Genomic DNA, 19,033 nt, shown 5'->3' on the forward strand with positions numbered 1-19,033 from the left:
CTACATCATTGGAGCCTGGCCAAATGTTGTGTGCCTATCTTGGAGGTGGTCCGGTCTCGCCCTTGCAATGTTTCATGTATAAAAAAACCAACGTTCGGGCTGATTTGCATTCAACCAAAAACTCTTCAGGCAAGATGAGTCTCAGTACTAAGGACAAGGAAACAGTCAAAGCCTTCTGGTCTAAGGTCTCTGGCAAGTCCGAGGACATTGGCAACGATGCTCTGTCCAGGTAAATATATCCCATTCAGCGAGATATACCCTGCTCCTAAAATATCTGTTTATTTTGGTATCCTATCGATTATTCACTCACTCACATGTACCTACTTCCCAGGATGCTGGTGGTGTACCCGCAGACCAAGACCTACTTCTCCCACTGGAAGGAGTTGACCCCCGGATCTGCCCCGGTGAGGAAGCACGGAATGACTGTGATGAAAGGAGTTGGAGACGCTGTGTCCAAAATCGAAGACCTGACCGCAGGTCTCATGGAACTCAGTGAGCTGCATGCCTTCACTCTGCGTGTGGACCCGGCCAACTTCAAGGTAAGTAAATGACGATGATAAAAACATGATTGTCGACAGACCAGAGCAGGAAAAGAGGAAGCTGTAAATGTCGATGATGCACATTAGATGTTATTTTTATTTTGTTTAGCCTTTAGTCTTTAGCCTCTCAATCTTCTTTGTAATTTGTTATAATACTCAATATGTGTTATGGACGACCAATAGTTAAATATGTTATTCTCTTTTCACAGATTCTCTCCCACAACATCCTTGTGGTCTTTGCCATCATGTTCCCCAAGGAATTCACCGCTGAGGTTCATGTGTCCATGGACAAGTTCCTGGCTGCTCTGGCTCGTGCCCTGGCTGAGAAGTACCGATAAGCAGCAAACAGGAACAAATGACGGACGCACGGGCTTCGATACTCTGTCAATCTGAATGAATAAAAATATAAAATGCAAAGGAAATTATTTGTGTGGTGAAGTGAATTTTTTACATGCAGATCAATTAAAATGGTGTCAGGTCAAGATAATGAGTAGCCTCATTTAAAAAAGATACATTGGAATAACGCATGTCAGCGATATTTCAACATAAACCCATGTACAGTATAGCTATGGAAAAACAAGAGCAGGTTTAGCGCACAAGCCCTTATAGGTGCTTATGAGACTGTTTAAAAACATATTAGAGATAAACGTTTTTATTTGTATTATCTCAATAAAAACTAGGACAACACATATTGACACAAGAGTTAAATGTCAATTTTGTTTAGCTGTACAGCTCCTGTCAAAATTGAAAATCACTTTAAAAAACACGAAAAGAAAAAGGGTCCTTCAATTTTGATCAACATTATGCAGAATTGAAAATCTCTTAGTGCTATATGATGTCTTATTCTTTTTGTAGTATTTTAATATATAGGCATTAATATTTATAATATGTAAATATTGACCCATCCATCATCATTTAATAATTATATATAAATGTTGTGTTTTATTTTGTTGCTCTTCCTTTATATGTGTGTAGGCTACATGATGGCCAACACAGTGCTTGTGTTTTTTGCTTTAACAGGGTAAGCAGGAATCCTGAAGTCAAATGTTGAGACTTTTTTAAGACCTCGTCGCCACTTGGAGTTTTAACCGGTTACATTGGCGACACACTTCACCTCACATTTACTAGTATTGATTGTCCTTCCTCCTTACCTTCCAACCATTTGGACGCAAACTTGTATTCCCCCATAACGATGTTGTTTAACAACCGGCGTAAACGGACCTAAGCGCGCTATCAGTCAGTGAGCGTGCGATGTCCTGTTCAGATGACGTCAAATCCAACGGGATGCCATAAATAAACTACACATAATCACACTACACACCAACGCAATTATTGCATGCAGGCAAACTTTAGAATACAACCTCTTTGGACAATTTATATACTTATTGAAAAAAAGCTGCAACATGTAATACCTTGGAAAATGCCGTTTAATACTTTTTAATAGCCTTCATTTCGCTAAATTGATTCATCAACTTTTAATACTTGTTAAGACCCCGCGGACGTCCCGTTTAAGGTTATTCTACACCACGAAGTTTCAGTAAGAAATAATATAAAAATGTAATGTCATAATGATATTAGCACATACACTATATCCTTATTATACATCATAATGTAACAATTTAAAATGTCGTCAGTGCGTAAAGCTGATGATACCAATGCACTTAAAGTCAGTAATTAAAATGCAGTAGCCTACTTTTACTGATCTTATTTTTGCAAGTCTATTGGAACTTTAAGGGTATTTAAAAAACCTATTCCACCATGCATTATGTAAAAGGTTTTCACACAAAAAATGGACATGTTTCTGGTTTGACCATTAACACAAACAGGGAGAAGATACAAGTTGTTTATGCTTGTTTTATTTATTTATGCCTTTGAGACATTACAAAAAAACAGAGGTTTTCCAGCACAGCATGTGATGGTCTTGCGTCGCAGCTCTAATGGTACTGTCTTCCCAGGGAGGACACCACCACGGACAGGAACTTCTGGAAAGCTGCCTGCACCTCACCAGTGAAGGTGTTTCCGAACCGACCAGCAACCACGATGGTCAGGCAGTCGGCCAGGAGCTGCAACACAGCAAATATCAGGACAAAATCAGCCACATGAAAAGTTGGTCATCTCTGAATATGAATAATTAAATTAGTTGCACAACGGTACCTGGAAGTTGTCGGGGTCCACATGCAGTTTCTCGGAGTGCAGCACGCTCAGTTCGGCGTAGGTGTTCTTGATGTCGTCCATGTTCTTCACAGCCCGGTCCAGACCGTGGAGGATGGTTGTTCCGTGTTTGGAAACCATGGCATTTTCAGCAATCGCAGCGGCGTTGTAGAGGTTTCCAAACTTGCCGAAATACCTCTGAGTCCAGGGGTAGACGACCAGACACCTGGGTACAAATAAAAAAACAGATTAATTATTTTGTGCATTTCTTTTACGTGAAATAATAGCCTACCAATAAATAAATAAATAAATGTGACTGACCTGGCAAGGGTTGCAGGGCCCACCACATCATACTCAAGCTTTGAGAAGATGTCCTTGATGGTGGCGCGCTCGAAGTCTGTCCATTCGACCATTTTGTCGGCTTTAGATTTGATTCACAAGTCGTGTGCTGGTCTGTAGCAGATGCAACTTTTAAAAGAACCGTTTCACTCCTCCCAAAATGTGCGATTTGAATCCAATTCAATCATTGGATAGAATTAGAGAGTGGGTTGGCCAAGTATTACGCTTTTGCCAAATTGATAAGGAAAGGACACATCTGCAATACTTAGATTGTGTCCGAAACCGAGGATATTAAAATGTTGGCGGTTGTTTATCTGTTTATATCAAGATATGGGCCTAGATCAAACAAAAGAAAACATAAATTGCTTAAGTGTGGTCAAAAGAACACGATAGTCTGTATGAAAAACGAATAGCCTAACTGCTTATGGGTGTCCAGTTTCTTTTTTATGATAATTTCTCAGGGGAATAACCAATTCGACATAACGGTCGTTTCAGTGTTATACATTAATTTATCTGCAAGAAATACGTTTAAGAAAAAGTAAATGATGTGTTTTTTATTATATGATGATCCATATCACCGAGAAAGTATAAATCCGGGGCGCTCAGACGCACACACGCTCTGACCGCTGCATAACTCCATTTCATGCAACTATTTGCTCATGTGGTGTAAAACCAATTTGCATTATCCCCACTGATACATGCACTCGTTCGAGCTCAATTTAACCTACATTGATCAGACTGTACTATGATTGCTGCAATTGATTTCAAATTGACACTATATCACCGTTCACGAATTTGAAAGAAATGTCCTGCTGTAGCCTATTTATGGCACTTTAAATGATATGGATATGGATTCAGATCATGAGATAAATATGAGGATGTAAGTCATTAAACTTAGCTTCACATTTCAAGATTTTACAGTAAAGTGATGTAGCCAAACATTAATGCATTTATAACCATATATATCATACATTCTTTTCAAAATATGCTAATGAAGAATTAGTACTTTTAAATTAGGGAAATGTTAAAGCTGACATAATTAAAAGTTAATAATTAAAATAATAATTACGTTATAGACTAACTGACTAGGGGAGCCCTGACAGATATGGGAGGGGATCCTCTGGCCGCTTGCTCTGTTCCATCCGGACATTTTTCAACGTGACACAAACAAACGCAGCAGGACGTGCGGTAGGGAGAACAACAGTGTCAGACCTTCAAGTTAATTCCAGTTAAAGTATTATTTGTTCAAGTATTCATGTATAGCAGACATTAATGCACCTGCAACCAGCTAACCGTTACTGCTCGGTCTAGGGTTACAGCTTGCATTCTCTCAGCTAACGTGAAGTTAGCTAGAATGCTAGCACTATGTTCAACCCATTAGCCGGTTTACCAGATGACCCACAATCCATGTACAGTCAGTCACAAAACAGCGTGTACAAATCTGGCGACAGAACCAGCCCTATTAGCGTCATACTGGTAAGCTCTGGCAGCAGAGGGAACAAACTACTTTTCCGATATCCCTTCCAAAGAGTGGCTGAATGTCCGTCATCTCTGACAGGTAGGTGTAGCACAAGCTAGGTTAACATTAACCAGGATTCCTTAGTTCATCTCCTAAATACTTTATTTAAGAAATAAACTCTGCCTGAGGTCTCATTTTCACATAATGACACATTTAAAAAACATTGTCAACGTTCCAATTTCCCCCCAACATAAAATCAGCCCTGCAACATATTTTATCTGTAATGCTAACACTAAGAAAAGTGTGACTGTAATTTATTTCAGGAAGGGATGTCATGGCCCGCAATGACAACTTTGTCTGTTATGCATTTGTTGTTGTACTTGTTTGTGCTTAGTAAATTGTAATTTACCTATTTGCTCCAATTGAGTGTCATTTTGTAGTACTTGTTAGTTTGCCCACACCCTGATGAGTCTGAGATCTGACTTTTATGTAAAACTTTCATATCAAAGCTTTCACGGCAACATATGGAAACCTTGGGGTAGTTCCTAAATGATTACATAAATACTGGAAAACTGCTTAAGCAAAGAACCCAAGTGGTCACACATAACAACAGAAAGAAAGACTCAACCAAGCTCAACTCAATAGCTTTGTTATTTAAACATCTTGTTTTTAGGGCTCTATAGAACTATAGCATTGTTATTTAATCTCCACCCATGTATTTCTAATTGGCTTTAATAATCTTGTGAACTAATATAATATAATTTATTTCCACAAGCAAAACAGCGAAGTCCATATGCTCTGAACACAACCGGGGAAGGTCTTGACGATCAGGATGGTGATTCAAGGTATTTTATCGGTCTTCATTTCATATTACAGGTCTTTTTTTAATGCATTATTAAGAACATGACTGTAGGTGGACACAAAACCCATTCTAAGATCCACATTCACACCAAATGTCATTAGTTCTTTCCTCCATTTTGCATTGGATCTTATTTTATATGTTCAAGAAAGTTGTCATAGTTTTCAAGAGGAATTAAGGCCTTGCAGCCCCATAATCATTTACATGTATGGAATTGAGTTTCATAAAGCTTTTTTAATAAAAAAAAAAAAAGCTTTATGGCTGGTACTGCAAAATATGCTCACAATATTTCTAAATGTCCCTTGAAATGTTTCATAGCACCAGCTGCGGTTTAAATAGGCTCACTTATCTGTACTGGTAATAAACACAAGCCTGTAAACCTTCACTTAAGATGAATAAATAAACTAATACAGTGTATTGATGAATCCAATTGTATTCATCTTATCCATTTTTTATTTGTGAAATAAAAGATAAAGGGTTGACTTTTTTTATCCACTGAGGAAAAGAAGAGGACAACTCAAGTCAGGTTGATCCATGTTCAGATCAGTCGACAGCTAAGTCATGTATTCCACTGTGGTTAATGTTAAGAAGGAAATTATAAAGTGAAAACAAATTAAAGTTATGAGATTAAATTATTTAAAGTATGCAAAGGACTCTGTTATATAGCCACAATTAGACAATGAACATTTAAGTGTTAAAACTGAATAATTTGACATAACAGAGAAGAGTGAGAGAAGAGTGAGATATGGTTAAATATTTCCCGCAGTGTGTTGGACACCAGCAGGCTGTGTTACACATATAGAAATATAAGATTCAGGTTAGGTGTTAGACTTGTCCTCTGAGCTTTTCACGATTCACGGCTGTGCTTTTAGTACTGACGGTTTTATTCAGCATTTAGTTTTCGTCATGCTTTTACTTAATGGATGGTAATGCTGGCCCCTCATTGGTTGGCAGAAGTTACTTTGGTCACAGGGTGTTAGAAGCAGATAATTACAATTATGTTTTATTAATTCAGCTCACTGACCATGACGAGATAAAACGGTCCGACATTTTCTTTCTTGGGCTCAGTTTTCCCTACTGAAGAACAGGTTTTATACGAGTTACATTTACAAAATATTTGACCTTAATGACCTTGAGTGAGTATTATACTCAATCGAGTCAAGGGTCATAATAGGTAAATAATATATACTGGGAGGAGAAAATTAAAGTAGCAAAACCAAATCTTATAAACTTATTTGACTTTAAATTATTATTAGCAGCCATTTGGAACCAGAGTTAAGCTGATACAGTAGATTTATGAACATCGTTTTTGTCTTATGTAAGACCCGGCCGTATCAGTTTAAAGTCATACACTAGCAAAGACCAGTATAAGTGGTGTTCATTATATATGTGGCTGGTTATAAGTCACTGCTTGCGCTAGTTTATCTTTCTGAGGAATGTTTACAGTTTGGGTGTCTTCATGAACATTTTTATTTGGCTTTAAAGATCACTTATCTATTAAAAGGATAGCTGGATATTCTAAAGTGGGGGTTGTATGAGCTACTTTTCTATTAGTCAGTGTGTATCGTCAGTAGATGGCGGTTGGCCGGCCCCCAGTTTGGAGAAACCAGCTCGTAAGCAATGCATTAAACTGCTGTGGGCTTGCAGCATATTTAAGCCGCGTAAAAACTCAGTTTGAAAGGATGCTTTTTGAGAAATATTGCCACACTTTACCTTACCATCAGACGGAAAACTGAAGCCACTATCTATGCTCTCCCCTAGCCGCCTCCTTCATTGGAAAAAGTATTTAAAACTATTTTACCTTTCAGATCACAGACATTTTTTAGTCTACAGATGCCTTCATTGGTTTGTGTTATTGTGTGACATGGGGTGACTACATTTTTTGTAACACCAAAGTCAAAATAACACAAACAACCAATAGAGGCAGCAGCAGAGCAATACTCAATCAATGTCCGAGCCAAGTTAACATCATTCTCTTAGATAATCAGCACTACCGTAAACCACATCATTAAAAAAACATTTATTTAATATACATTCCTTTGCTTTCTGGCCCTAACTCCTGCCTGTTTCTCTAAACTGTGGACTGACCGCCATCTCCTGCAGGTGTATGGATATGTATCTCACACAGCTACACTCCAAAATCTCCAAATAATCCCTTTATCTGACTTGTTTCAACATGAATCAAATAAGGTTCGGTCAGGGTAAACTGGTGTTTGCTCAAATCAGAAAGAAGACCAGCCTTTTCCCATCACAGTGTCACATGTTTGTTCGGGTTGTTTTGATGTCCATTTTCTGCATTCAGCCCAACTGTGTGTTGCATTTTCCCTTTTGTTTGCTTTTTTTCTTCTTTTTGATGGCCCAATTCCCATTTCAGAGAACAATCTCCACTAACTGACGAACAGTTCGTAGCAGGGTAAGACCAAATCATTCTAAACCAATTTCCTTCGCTTAGATCACCCCTGTCTTTTTTTTTATCCCCTTCTTTCCTTTTTGTGTCCTGTACGGATCCCCAACCCTGATCTAAGTCAAATCCTTGTGATGTATTTGTAGCAGATCCAGTGAATCAGAGCCTTGATTAATTCAGAATTGCATTTGTTCTCCTCTTTTATCACCAAAAAATAAAGAAATCCGATAGTTAAACGGTATAATTAACCTTTTAATTCACATTGATTACATTTCCTGTAGTATGAAGACTCATTACCAAACACAATATAAATCAAATGCAATACAGCCGCTGCTACACAATCTTTTTCAATTGTGTTGCTGAGGTAAGTCTTTTATGTGTTTAATTGTTCTTGAAGTTAACGCCTTGATTTTTGTCCCTTTTGATTTCAGCATGAGTAACTTAAGTCAAACCAGCATGTGTCTTTCACATTCTTCTTTCATACAGCGACTTCATTGTTTCTGCAAGGTGGCCTCTTCCTCTTTCCTCCTCTCCAGTAGCACCACAAGAGATTTCATTTCTACTGTCATTGATCAATTACATTACAGGCATCTGATAAACGCAGCCCGTCTTATAGACAGGATCGTGAAAACATTTAAACCAACAGCTAATTTAGACTTTCTTACGTGTCTCAGCTGTTCCTGTGCTTTGACCCCTGATCCCACTGTTTCTAATTGAGTCTGTTCTTCCTTCTTTAAGGTTCTCCGACATCATCCTCGCCACCATCCTGGCCACCAAATCTGATATAAGTGGTAAGAAGTTCGAACTGAAGATAGACAATGTTCGATTCGTGGGTCACCCTACGCTCCTTCAGCACCCTCCCATCATTCAGGTAAGGAACACAATGTGTCTCAATAAAGTTATTCTGGATTTAAACTTTTAGTGTAAACAAATAATCAAACCAATCTTAAATAAGGCAATCATCATTCATTCATTAAATAAATTCTGAAAGATAGCAACTTTGTTAACCTGTTCTTCGGTACATGATAGTGTCTGTATATGTTTGCCTCTGCGCTGATCAGCAATCCTATATCCTCCCATCTTTATTAGACATCAAGGATTTACAATATCAATAAAAAGAGCCATTTTAAATTCTCTTAATATTATTACTGTAATATGTGTCTTGCCTTCGGTCTTGATGGCAATTTCCATTATCAACGAGCCTCAACATATGCAAGCTTTAAACTTTGGCATGATGGTCTGAACATCAGCAGCTCCCCCTGTTGGCACTTCTCTGTGACAATGAGAACAACAACAATGTGAAAAACAATGCACTACAAATAACATATTCTATTAACAACTGCCTCTCTGAGAATAACTGGAACAACTTGCATTACACTGAATTTAAATCCAACTACGCCTCCTGTTCTTGACTTATCAGAATGAGTCATTTCAGGCTCTATTCAAAGTAAACATTTCACGTTTTTAAATAGGTTGTTTTGTTGCAGAGATTTGTTCTGTCGTGGTATAACATTTGTTTGTGCACATTTTATTTTTGATATATTTGTGAATGTAACTGTTTTTTTAAACTAAGTTGATATGTATACATTTTGATGCTGTAGAGAAGTTCATTTTACATTGTTTATGTAAATAGTTTATTTCAAGCATCTTGTGAAAAAAATGCTTTTCTGTCCAAAGGTTTCGAAGACAGATCCTTCCCCTAAGAGAGAATTGCCTACGATGATCTTGTTTAACGTGGTCTTTGCACTGAGGGTAGGTAAAACACATCATTTAGATTTTAAATAAATCCGTCTGCTCTAGATTTGAAATAAACTGTGCATAAACGTTAATATTCACAATACAGATCTAATATATACATTTTTAATGAATGCACAATGAAGTTGGCTGGCTGAGGGTGGGAGACCAATATGATTGTTAATCTACGTGTGCTGTGGATGGGAGGGGTGGGAGTGATAATATTCCTGTTACTCTATCTATCTGAGAGAGCATGGGAGCTCAGAGGAGAGGGGCCGATGGGGCCTTAATCACGCTGTCCAACACGACGTGCTCCTCCCATGCTGAGTCACTGTACCCAGAAAGACAGTACAGCTGAGCTGAGAGGGGGCGAAAAGTGCTTAGTCATGTTTAGTCAATGCCATCTACCGAGGAACTGTGGTAGTTACCCTGGATATCAGCTGTTAGGGAGTGTATTTGTGTTTTTGTTGATGAAATATATATTCATCATGGGGGGAACATTTTTGTGTATACATTTGCACAATATGTAAGCATTTACAGTTCAATGGATTGACAATGTAATTAAGTATACCCATTTAATTATTTGTATAGTTCATTCCTGAAGATAACCTTTTTATTTTTAGATGTACTGCAATTCATATCAAATGATGGCAAAGAGACATTGTTGGTCACTGAGCCCAACAACGTGTTTTCATTAAAAAAAAGCTTTATGAAACTCAATTCCATACATGTAAATGATTATGGTCCATCCTCATTTACATACCTGAACCAAATATTATAATGACTTCTTAGTACAACACAACCTCCAGACTTCTGAACTACCAAAGACATGAGGCAGTAGCTTTTTAGACAGTCTGAAGAATATATGTATAAATGTATCATATAAGTATAATTAGAATTTTGCCTTTCATTCATATATTTAAATTGTTCTCTTAGTGTGTTACCAGCTAAGATCTTTACGCCACATACAAAAGTAATTTAAATATTAGGGATTATACATGTTTGACAGTTTATTCAAATCCATTTGATATGGTTACATTACATTTAGCTGACGCTTTTATCCAAAGCGATTTACAATAAGTGAGTCGCTTTGGTTACCAATAATGACTAATTAAATAACATAAACCCATGACTGTTAATTGATGATGGGGTGTTATTTATGATTTGATCTTATACCGATAAAATGACAAAATATATACACAACATATGTAAACAAAAAAATGTTTATACCCAACAAACCAAGGTTCAAAATGAAGGACATCATAGGTTGTTATTATTAAGTTGTAAAGGTATGACATGTCTTTGCCCTCTGTCTTTGCCCTCTGTCTTTGCCCTCTGTCTTTGCCCTCTGTCTTTGCCCTCTGTCTTTGCTCTCTGTCTTTGCCCTCTGTCTTTGCCCTCTGTCTTTGCTCTCTGTCTTTGCCCTCTGTCTTTGCTCTCTGTCTTTGCTCTCTGTCTTTGCCCTCTGTCTTTGCTCTCTGCAGGCGAACGCGGACCCGTCCGTCATCAGCTGCATGCACAACTTGTCGCGCCGCATCGCCATCGCCCTGCAGCACGAGGAGCGCCGCTGCCAGTACCTGACCAGGGAGGCCAAACTGATGCTGGCCGTCCAGGACGAGATCACCACCATGACTGAGAGTGAGGTCCACACGTCACACCCCTCACTGCTGACAGAGATGTAGCTCGTCACATGATTAACACTTTGATTATGTTCTGGCTGCCAATTCAATGTCAGACAATAGTGAAACATTGAAAAGTCCAAGGTGATGTTTATAAATGTATTAATATCATATAAAATAGAGAAAAGACAGACATCTCTATAATTGAGTTTGTTTTGCATCAAAATGACTTGAACAATGAATTGATTGTCAGAAAAAGTTGCAGATGGTTTTTGGTTCTCTGGAATTCAGATTGCAGATCAAGCTAATGTACCATGGTTAAGATTAGAAAATGTATTTTGACAATGTTCTCTGTCTTTCTGGAATTAGCAGAAGCAAGCCCCCAGTCCCCTTTCAGGCAAATTCTTCCCAAATGTAAACTAGCCAGAGACCTGAAGGAGGCTTATGACAGGTGTGTGCATTATGTTCTTCTTATCATGCAGATTGTATGTATATGGCTCATACGTAACATTCTAATACTCATATTCTTGCAGCCTCTGTACAACAGGTGTGGTGCGTCTGCACATTAACAACTGGCTGGAGGTGAGCTTCTGTTTACCACATAAGATCCACAGGATTGGCGGCAACCACATCCCCCCCGAGGCCTTAGAGCGCAGCCTTAAGGCTATAAGGTTTGTGTGTTCCTTTAATGTGCAGACTGAAAGGTTTCTACCCTCTCCTATGTGGATTACAACCTTTCAAATATCACTTTTGGTAACACTTCAATCACCATTGTGAAACTGAAAATGGCCTATCATAAATAAACACAAATACCCCACCCAAAGTCCCCCTTGTCAAAGCATACACACATGTAGGTTAATTATTTAGGTTAATACCCAAAAGGCCTTTTCTTTTTTAAACTATTTCAAACAATTGCCACATTTGTATTCACTATATAAAACATTTATAAAATGTACTTTTAATAGCAAATATAGGTTCCTTCTTTTCTGCCCTCAAAAAAGCAACTATTGCAAGAAGAGAAAATTTGTGGTCCCCGAAAGCAGCAGCTTATTCATTGTTAATTTCACAAGGCCAGTCATGCAAAGCTTCAAAATGAGTTTGTTATTGTCAGTTTAGAAAACTCATGACTATCTCACTGACGACATAAAGTCAGTCAGCATGTATGACATATACATGACTACCAAGTAGCCTAGGATTCTAACAATCCCCTTTCATCTGTGTTGTTTGAATAGACTATGCAGTGTAAATATATATATAATACAAATGTTTTTAGTCACAGAGGGCCCACAAAATGTTGTCTTGCAAGAAGTTGCAGTTCCTAAAAACTGAGAGTATAATCCCCCATCAGTGTGTAATGTGTAAGGGGGATTGTTTTCTCTAAAGGCCGATTAAAGGCTAAGTTTTATGAGTGACTTACTATTCAAAGCATCCAAAATAAACATCATGTTTTCTTTGGAACATACTGCCCCCTATTGATACTTCATCATACTACATCAGAGTTGGGATCTTTTATTTCTGCCTTTTGACACTTTTGAAAATGGTGCTGTGCTGAAATATGATTTAATTTTCACTGAATCCGACACTCTGTTGTTCTGTGGACTGGCTCTAAAGCTGATCCCCTCTGGCTTCTATTGAGGACCCAGTCTTTGCCTCTAAAGAAAGGTCTGTTGATACATCACATGTGCTCTGCTCCTTCAGGCCCTACCATGCCCTGCTGCTGCTGGAGAGTGAGAAGGCGCTGCTGAACCAGCTTCCTCTGGACTGCTCGCCTGCGATGGTGCGTCTCATCAAAACCTGCTCAGCGGTGAAGAACCTGCAGCAGCTGGCACAGGATGCTGACCTGGCCTTACTGCAGGTGGAGAACAGTAGCACTGCCTGCATCACCACTGCACTCTACAACACAATATGTATTTTTCTGACCTCACAGGGCATAACATACGATTGACCTTCTACTAATTAAAACAATGTGTATAACCATTTAAATACAACCCACACAAGGTGTACTTAAAGGTATACATGTTGTGTTTCATGTAGGAGAATCAAAGGTGATGATGAAATAGGATGTATGTACCACAGTTTTTTTAAAGTGCAACACTGGAGCGATATCATACTGCGTATCTGAGAAATTAAAATATGTTAAAGGTGTCTTACTGCCATCTAGTGGACAATATGTGTACACTCAAAGACAATCTAAAACCACCAGTATAAGAAGTGCTTATATCTTCCTTCTTCATTTGTTTTTCATTTGCAAACCATATTTTTGTTTATTGTCTGATTTCGCATTGCTAATAATATTTGCAAATGAATTTCCCTCAGATATTTCAAATTGCTGCTCACTTGGTTTATTGGGGCAAAGCGATCATCATCTACCCGCTGTGTGAGAACAACGTCTACATGCTGTCTCCTCACGCCAACATCAGCCTGTGAGTGTTCGATGATTACTGTTGATCTAATAATAATATAGTTAATAATAATAATAATTGCTGAGCACTCACCTGTGCCATCGTCTCCTACATAGGTACAAAAACGAATCTAATCTTTATTTTTAGTTGATTCAGATTTGTACTTGCACTTTAAGATTTGTTATGAAATTACTGGATTAGGCCATTGGCAGAACATGTCATTTTCTTCTATACACACAATATCTAAATTCAAATAGCCTTTTCTTTTACACCATTGTTGAAAAAGCTACTTTAATGGGAGATCTTGCTGTTAATGTATCGTAATGTCGGCCTTCTCTCTCTGGATAGATACTCATCATTGGCTGAGCAGTTTGCTCAGCAGTTTCCTGGTCATGATCTGCCCTCGATGTTAGCCAAGTTCTCTCTGCCTGTCTCTCTGGCCGAGTTCAGAAATCCCCTGGAAGCCCCCGCACAGGAGGTAGGACTATCGTACAATAACAAATACAAAGCCAACATCCCCACGCCTTCACACAGTAATAAACATCAAGCCCTACAAAAACAAATAGTATTTAATGAATACATTTTTAAAAGTCTGACAGTCCCCCAGTCTTCTTTTAAAGAGCTGAACAATATAAACATAATTAGAAAATAACTGTAATGTTTCCATTTTTAAAAACATTAACATATATAGATTGAAGAATAATAGTCAGACATTGTAAAGTACAATTGTGAAGTACGATGAAAGCATCCCGGTAAATATCTAGTATATAAAGGGCTTTTTCTGTAAAGGTATACGCTGCGTTGTAAGAGCAGAGCCATCTGCTGTTCTCCTCCGACCCGTGTTGTTTTGGCATAGCTGCTTGAGCGTCGGCGCTGAATAATAAATGGAAAAGGGACATCAGCTCCAACGTCTGCAGCCTCTATTTTTCCCGAGAACAAGATCAGAGCCAGGGCGCTTTATTTTGGCTCTATTTTTGAGCTAGTGTTGTACCAGTGGCAGATTTAAAATATTTGACCTGGTTAGGGACATCAGTCTGCTCAGCTTCACTTGTTCTTTGTTTCTCCTCCTCCAGGCCCAGCTCATCCAGATGGTGGTGTGGATGCTTCAGCGCCGCCTCCTCATCCAGCTGCACACCTACGTCTGCCTGTTGGTTCCTCCCAGCGAAGATGAGCCTGGCTGGAAGGATGAAGATCTTCCACTGGCTTCCCGAGTAGGGGGCCGCAGCCTCAGCACCCCGAGCGCCCTCAGCTTCGGTTCCCCTAGTATGTCGCCACTCAGCCCCCTCCTGACTAACCCTTAGTGCTATGACAAGGCAATAGATAATCAATGATTGTCTGTGTGCTTCCTCTTCATAGCCAGCAGTGATGACATGACCCTCACCAGTCCCAGTATGGACAACTCCAGTGCAGAGCTGCTGCCCGGGGGGGGCTCTCCGCTCAACAAGAGGATGACGGAGACGCTGCTCGCCAGCCTGTCGGAGCACGAGAGACAGGTTATCCTAAACATCCCTGCTGCACAAAATCCGGAGGATCTGAGGATGTTTGCGAGGTATTTAGACCCAAGCCAAAGCATATTTTGTGTTTTTTTTTAGCAGTGCATTAAACTCTTCTCAGCTCTATGCTTAGATTAAAGACACTCCACAGTGTTTGGCCTGTCTGAGACAAAGATTGACAGACTTCAATTCATTAATATTGAACAGTCTGACACCGATTGCGACCAAGGTTTTATTCAATCAATCTCAAACATTGTGAATGAACTCGCAGCTGTTGTCCCATCTTAAAGGTCCCAAACGGATGGGATACGTTTTAGTGGGGATTAAGTGAGAGAATAAGAAGTTGTATTAATTGCATTCAAAGAATATTAGAACATTTAATTGGAAATGATCAGCTGGGTAGTTAAGATCAGTTGCCAGCTGTAGGTTCTGTCCATGTTCAAAACAGGAAATGTCTAGAGGAGTAAAGAAACATGTTGGATGTACCCAGTTGATGATTCAATCAAACTGTTCTGCCTGTTATGTTGACTGTTTCCAGGCTGCTGCACTATTTCCGGGGACATCACCACCTGGAAGAGATCATGTACAACGAGAACATGAGGCGCTCGCAGCTCAAGACCATGTTTGACAAGTTCCGCAGTGTCCTTGTGGTGACCAACCATGAAGATCCCATTATTTCAATCTTCCAGTGCCCCATGGAGTAATGGCTCGGGGACAGTGTGCAGAAGATGTCTGTTTGTGAGCCTGATGTGCTCACAGCTAAGTGCTATTACTCAACAGTGTTGTTTTCAAATCAACTGATTGTTGAATGAATTATCGCAGATTTACATAACTTTTTTTCCCTTATGAGCCACCTTTTTGTTTACTATATTAAATTATTTTGTACATAACAGATATGCCTCAACTCAGATTATTTTGCATAGCTGTTTAACCCCTGCATGTCCCAGATGTGTTAGATAATCTGTGCCGACCACAGAGCGGCACACTGCATAATAATCATTCCAGACCTCCTGCTCCCCCTACTCAGCAATCCCAGAGGTGAGGAGAAAAAAAAGCAGGAAAGCGAAGACTCTAAACATCAGATTGTTTCTGCTTTGAGAGAAACAGAGCACTCCAAACATCTGTGAAATCACTGAGAAGAGAATTTCCAAAGTATGAATGTTTATTAAAAACATTGACGGAGCACCAAAAAAAGACTCATTAATAAGTAAATATAGGTTAAGATTTACAAAGATTAACGTTCGTACATTTTATGCCCATTTGAATTTGTTCAGTCAACCAGTCATGGAGGTTGTTTTACCATCTTGACTTTCTTGTTGAGTTGTTATACCGCCTATGTGGTGAAGTCCACAAAGGTAACAGATGGCAGAGTAGTCACGTCTTTTTGACATTGTGCTGTCCTGTGTGAGACTGCACTTCTGAGGGAACCAAATTGCTCGTTACATTTCCAGACACTGACTGCCTTTCTGCTTCTTTATTCACTACACTAACACACGGGTGCCCACGGAGATAAAAACGCCAGGGCTTCTTGGCCCATTCCCCATGGGACTCAATTCCAATGCGTGGTGCTGATACTATGTCATTGGGTTCTGCTGGATTTATGTTGGGGTCCTTCTCCAGCCAAACCTCTGGGTCTGCAGCTAGATTTCGACGGTCGAAACAGCGGGGTATATTTAGAGCCTGGCACAGCTTGGAGGGCCCGTTGCAGAGTTCTTTGTCCTTCAGTAGGCGGGCTCCCTCTCTGCGTCTGGCTGCCCTCAGCTGCCTCATGGCGGGCTGACCCTGCAGGGGCTCCAGGGAGCGCAGCAGCACGGCAGCACCCTCCCCTGGTAATACAACACACAATATGCATCCGTCAGCAAGGCTCCACCCTGTCTCCTTCCTTTTGCCCTTTATGCATTGGTGATCAAAAACACTGATGTATTTGTTTAATGTTAGATTAATGATAAATATTTGGAGGTAGGCTTATTGTGTATGTACTAGTAGGCTAAATGGCATATGCTTTTACCTTCACTAGACACGTTCATACAGAGGTATATGCCATAGATTAGATAGACATAGATCGTGCCAGGCTTCATGAACATGGCTGTGTTCCTCTCAGTGCGTTTGCCTCCTGCTGAGTGTGAAGCTTTATCCTCCCCTCCAAGGTACGCTTCAGTTTCCACTATTCTCCCCCTCAGCTCAGAGCCATCTGCACACCTGCGGACCAACACCTGCAGGGAACAGGAACAAGACGGATTAGATGTTATTAAAATGAGTCACTTAGATGATTAGTCAGCCTTCAGAAGATTAATTGTCAACAATTATGATAGTTATAATACATTGAATTTGAGTAGCGCCTTTTAAAACATATTACAAAACTCACCTATTCAATCTGGCTTTTAATGTGTGATTATTGTTGTATTGCTTGATTTTAATGTGACTTTAACTAGATTTATGTTTTTTTTTTTTACTATCTCTGTAAAGCGAGTACCTGTAAAAGTGCTTACAAATGAAATCTATTATTATTACAGTTAAACAGAAAACACATTAGAAAAGTAAGAAAAAACGTATATTAATTAGAAATTAAAATGATACAAGAAAATAGCTGTATTATAGTTCAAAACATATAAAACAACTCATGTATTAGAGGGCATATACAAATAGTTATTTTAAAGACATTTAAATGAGGACAAAGATGAGGTTTGTGACAAAGATAAAGCCAAAAATGTAATACTCCAAACTTGTCAATTTTTTTTTATTTTAAGCCTTCTCTGATAGCATAACATATTTTGGTTATGTGTTTTGGGATTTTACAAGGTTTTAGCTGACCCATGGAGTCTATGGCGTAATCAACTGATAAACAATTTAACAGTGACTGACTGAAGACTACACTGACTTAATGAAGCACTTGAAATACAAAGTAGTTGAAAGGTTTAAGAGTTTGAAACGTAGACAAACTGGACATGTGCATGGATATAGCTTTATATGGCTTTCAGAAATCATCCTTACAAAAATAAACCGTGCAGCATTACCTTGCCAATGAATGCTTTTGCCAAACTAATGCATGATTGTTTGAAAAAATCCTCTTCCAGTCTTTGATGCAGGTCATTATTGGTGAAGTAGTGGCTGTGCTGCGCCTCACAATTTTGAGCATTTTCAAGAGTTTCACAAGGATTGTTCTTCAGTTTAGCAGGTGAGACATTCAGAGTTAAATCCGTCTGGTTTTTATGCTTAATTATTGCTGCTACTGCATCTGTCACGGGCAGCATCTTTCTTTTTCTACCTGCCATTACAAAACGTTACCTCTAAACCCTTAAAACAAATATATCCCTTCTACGACCCTCTTGCAGTCTCTTTGTATTGTCAGCAACACTTTTATACAGTATTTAAAGTTAATATTTCGCGAGTAATGTTAGTCCTGAAGTAGATTAATGCTATTGCTAACCTACAGGAAGTAAACGGTTGTTTTGATTCTCTTAAAGGCACCGCGCACCCTTTCGGCCTAGCAACTAGTGATTTTGTGTCAATTTCGTGTTTCCTCTTCAGGTATCTTTCCACCCTGCTAGGAGTAAGAACCAACATTTAACTTTGTTTAAAAAAACTTGACTTTGCCAATCAGCATTATCTTTCCTGTTCCAAATGACAGACATAGAACCCACCAACACTGACCTTTTTCCTGCTGCTGTCTTATCTTTTCAGCCTCATTTGAAAGCACTCCACACTAATAAGAAGTTATAAATAGAGCTGGTGTTCTCTTGCCTGCCTGTGCCCAGGAAGTGGATGGCGCCAGTTTGGCTCCAGGCGCTGTGGTCCATGTGGCTTTCTGGAGGACTAACAGTGTGTGACATGGTGCTATGCCACAGACTACAACTTTATCAGGAGACTACAAGTTTGCTTTGTTGTTTTTCTCAAGCACTGCACTGACACTATTGCTCAAGACTGCATGCATTGAATAGAATAAGAGTAGACATGTAGGCCAGTAGATAGATAGATAGATAGATGGTAAATGCAGTGGGGGAGAGTAAATACATCATGACGCTTTTTTAAGGTGC

General features: G+C 39.2%; 3 protein-coding genes across 8 annotated transcripts; 2 read left to right on the plus strand and 1 right to left on the minus strand.

Moving 5' to 3' along the window:
* Positions 1–72: 72 nt before the first annotated feature.
* LOC307015754 (hemoglobin subunit alpha-2) lies at positions 73–16,814 on the plus strand. Of its 2 annotated transcripts, XM_079644562.1 has the most exons (4): positions 73–229; positions 332–539; positions 749–902; positions 16,803–16,814. In XM_079644562.1, exons 1-3 carry the CDS (start codon positions 75–77, stop codon positions 875–877), a joined length of 492 nt encoding a protein of 163 aa, XP_079500688.1. In that variant the 5' UTR covers positions 73–74; the 3' UTR covers positions 878–902; positions 16,803–16,814. The 2 variants fall into 2 exon arrangements, with proteins under 2 accessions (XP_079500688.1, XP_079500687.1); XM_079644561.1 differs by lacking the exon at positions 16,803–16,814 and having other exon boundaries at positions 749–961.
* On the plus strand, positions 2,347–15,891 carry nprl3 (NPR3-like, GATOR1 complex subunit). 5 transcript variants are annotated; one of them, XM_079644557.1, is made up of 14 exons: positions 2,347–2,645; positions 5,264–5,333; positions 7,722–7,760; positions 8,490–8,622; positions 9,429–9,503; positions 10,970–11,123; positions 11,474–11,555; positions 11,638–11,775; positions 12,803–12,959; positions 13,421–13,527; positions 13,855–13,984; positions 14,580–14,769; positions 14,863–15,055; positions 15,538–15,891. In XM_079644557.1, the coding sequence occupies exons 1-14, from the start codon at positions 2,477–2,479 to the stop codon at positions 15,701–15,703; spliced, it is 1,803 nt and encodes a 600-aa protein (XP_079500683.1). In that variant the 5' UTR covers positions 2,347–2,476; the 3' UTR covers positions 15,704–15,891. The 5 variants fall into 5 exon arrangements, with proteins under 5 accessions (XP_079500683.1, XP_079500685.1, XP_079500681.1 ...); XM_079644555.1 differs by lacking the exon at positions 2,347–2,645 and adding an exon at positions 4,163–4,587; XM_079644556.1 differs by lacking the exon at positions 2,347–2,645 and adding an exon at positions 4,163–4,587 and having other exon boundaries at positions 11,477–11,555.
* mpg (N-methylpurine DNA glycosylase) lies at positions 16,144–18,581 on the minus strand. The gene is made up of 3 exons (XM_079644560.1): positions 18,014–18,581; positions 17,008–17,212; positions 16,144–16,825 (listed from the first exon to the last, which is right to left on the minus strand). Exons 1-3 carry the CDS (start codon positions 18,269–18,271, stop codon positions 16,374–16,376), a joined length of 915 nt encoding a protein of 304 aa, XP_079500686.1. The 5' UTR covers positions 18,272–18,581; the 3' UTR covers positions 16,144–16,373.
* Positions 18,582–19,033: the final 452 nt, after the last annotated feature.

This window comes from Notothenia rossii, assembly GCF_949606895.1.
Source record: "Notothenia rossii genome assembly, chromosome: 8".
Lineage (NCBI taxonomy): Eukaryota > Metazoa > Chordata > Actinopteri > Perciformes > Nototheniidae > Notothenia > Notothenia rossii.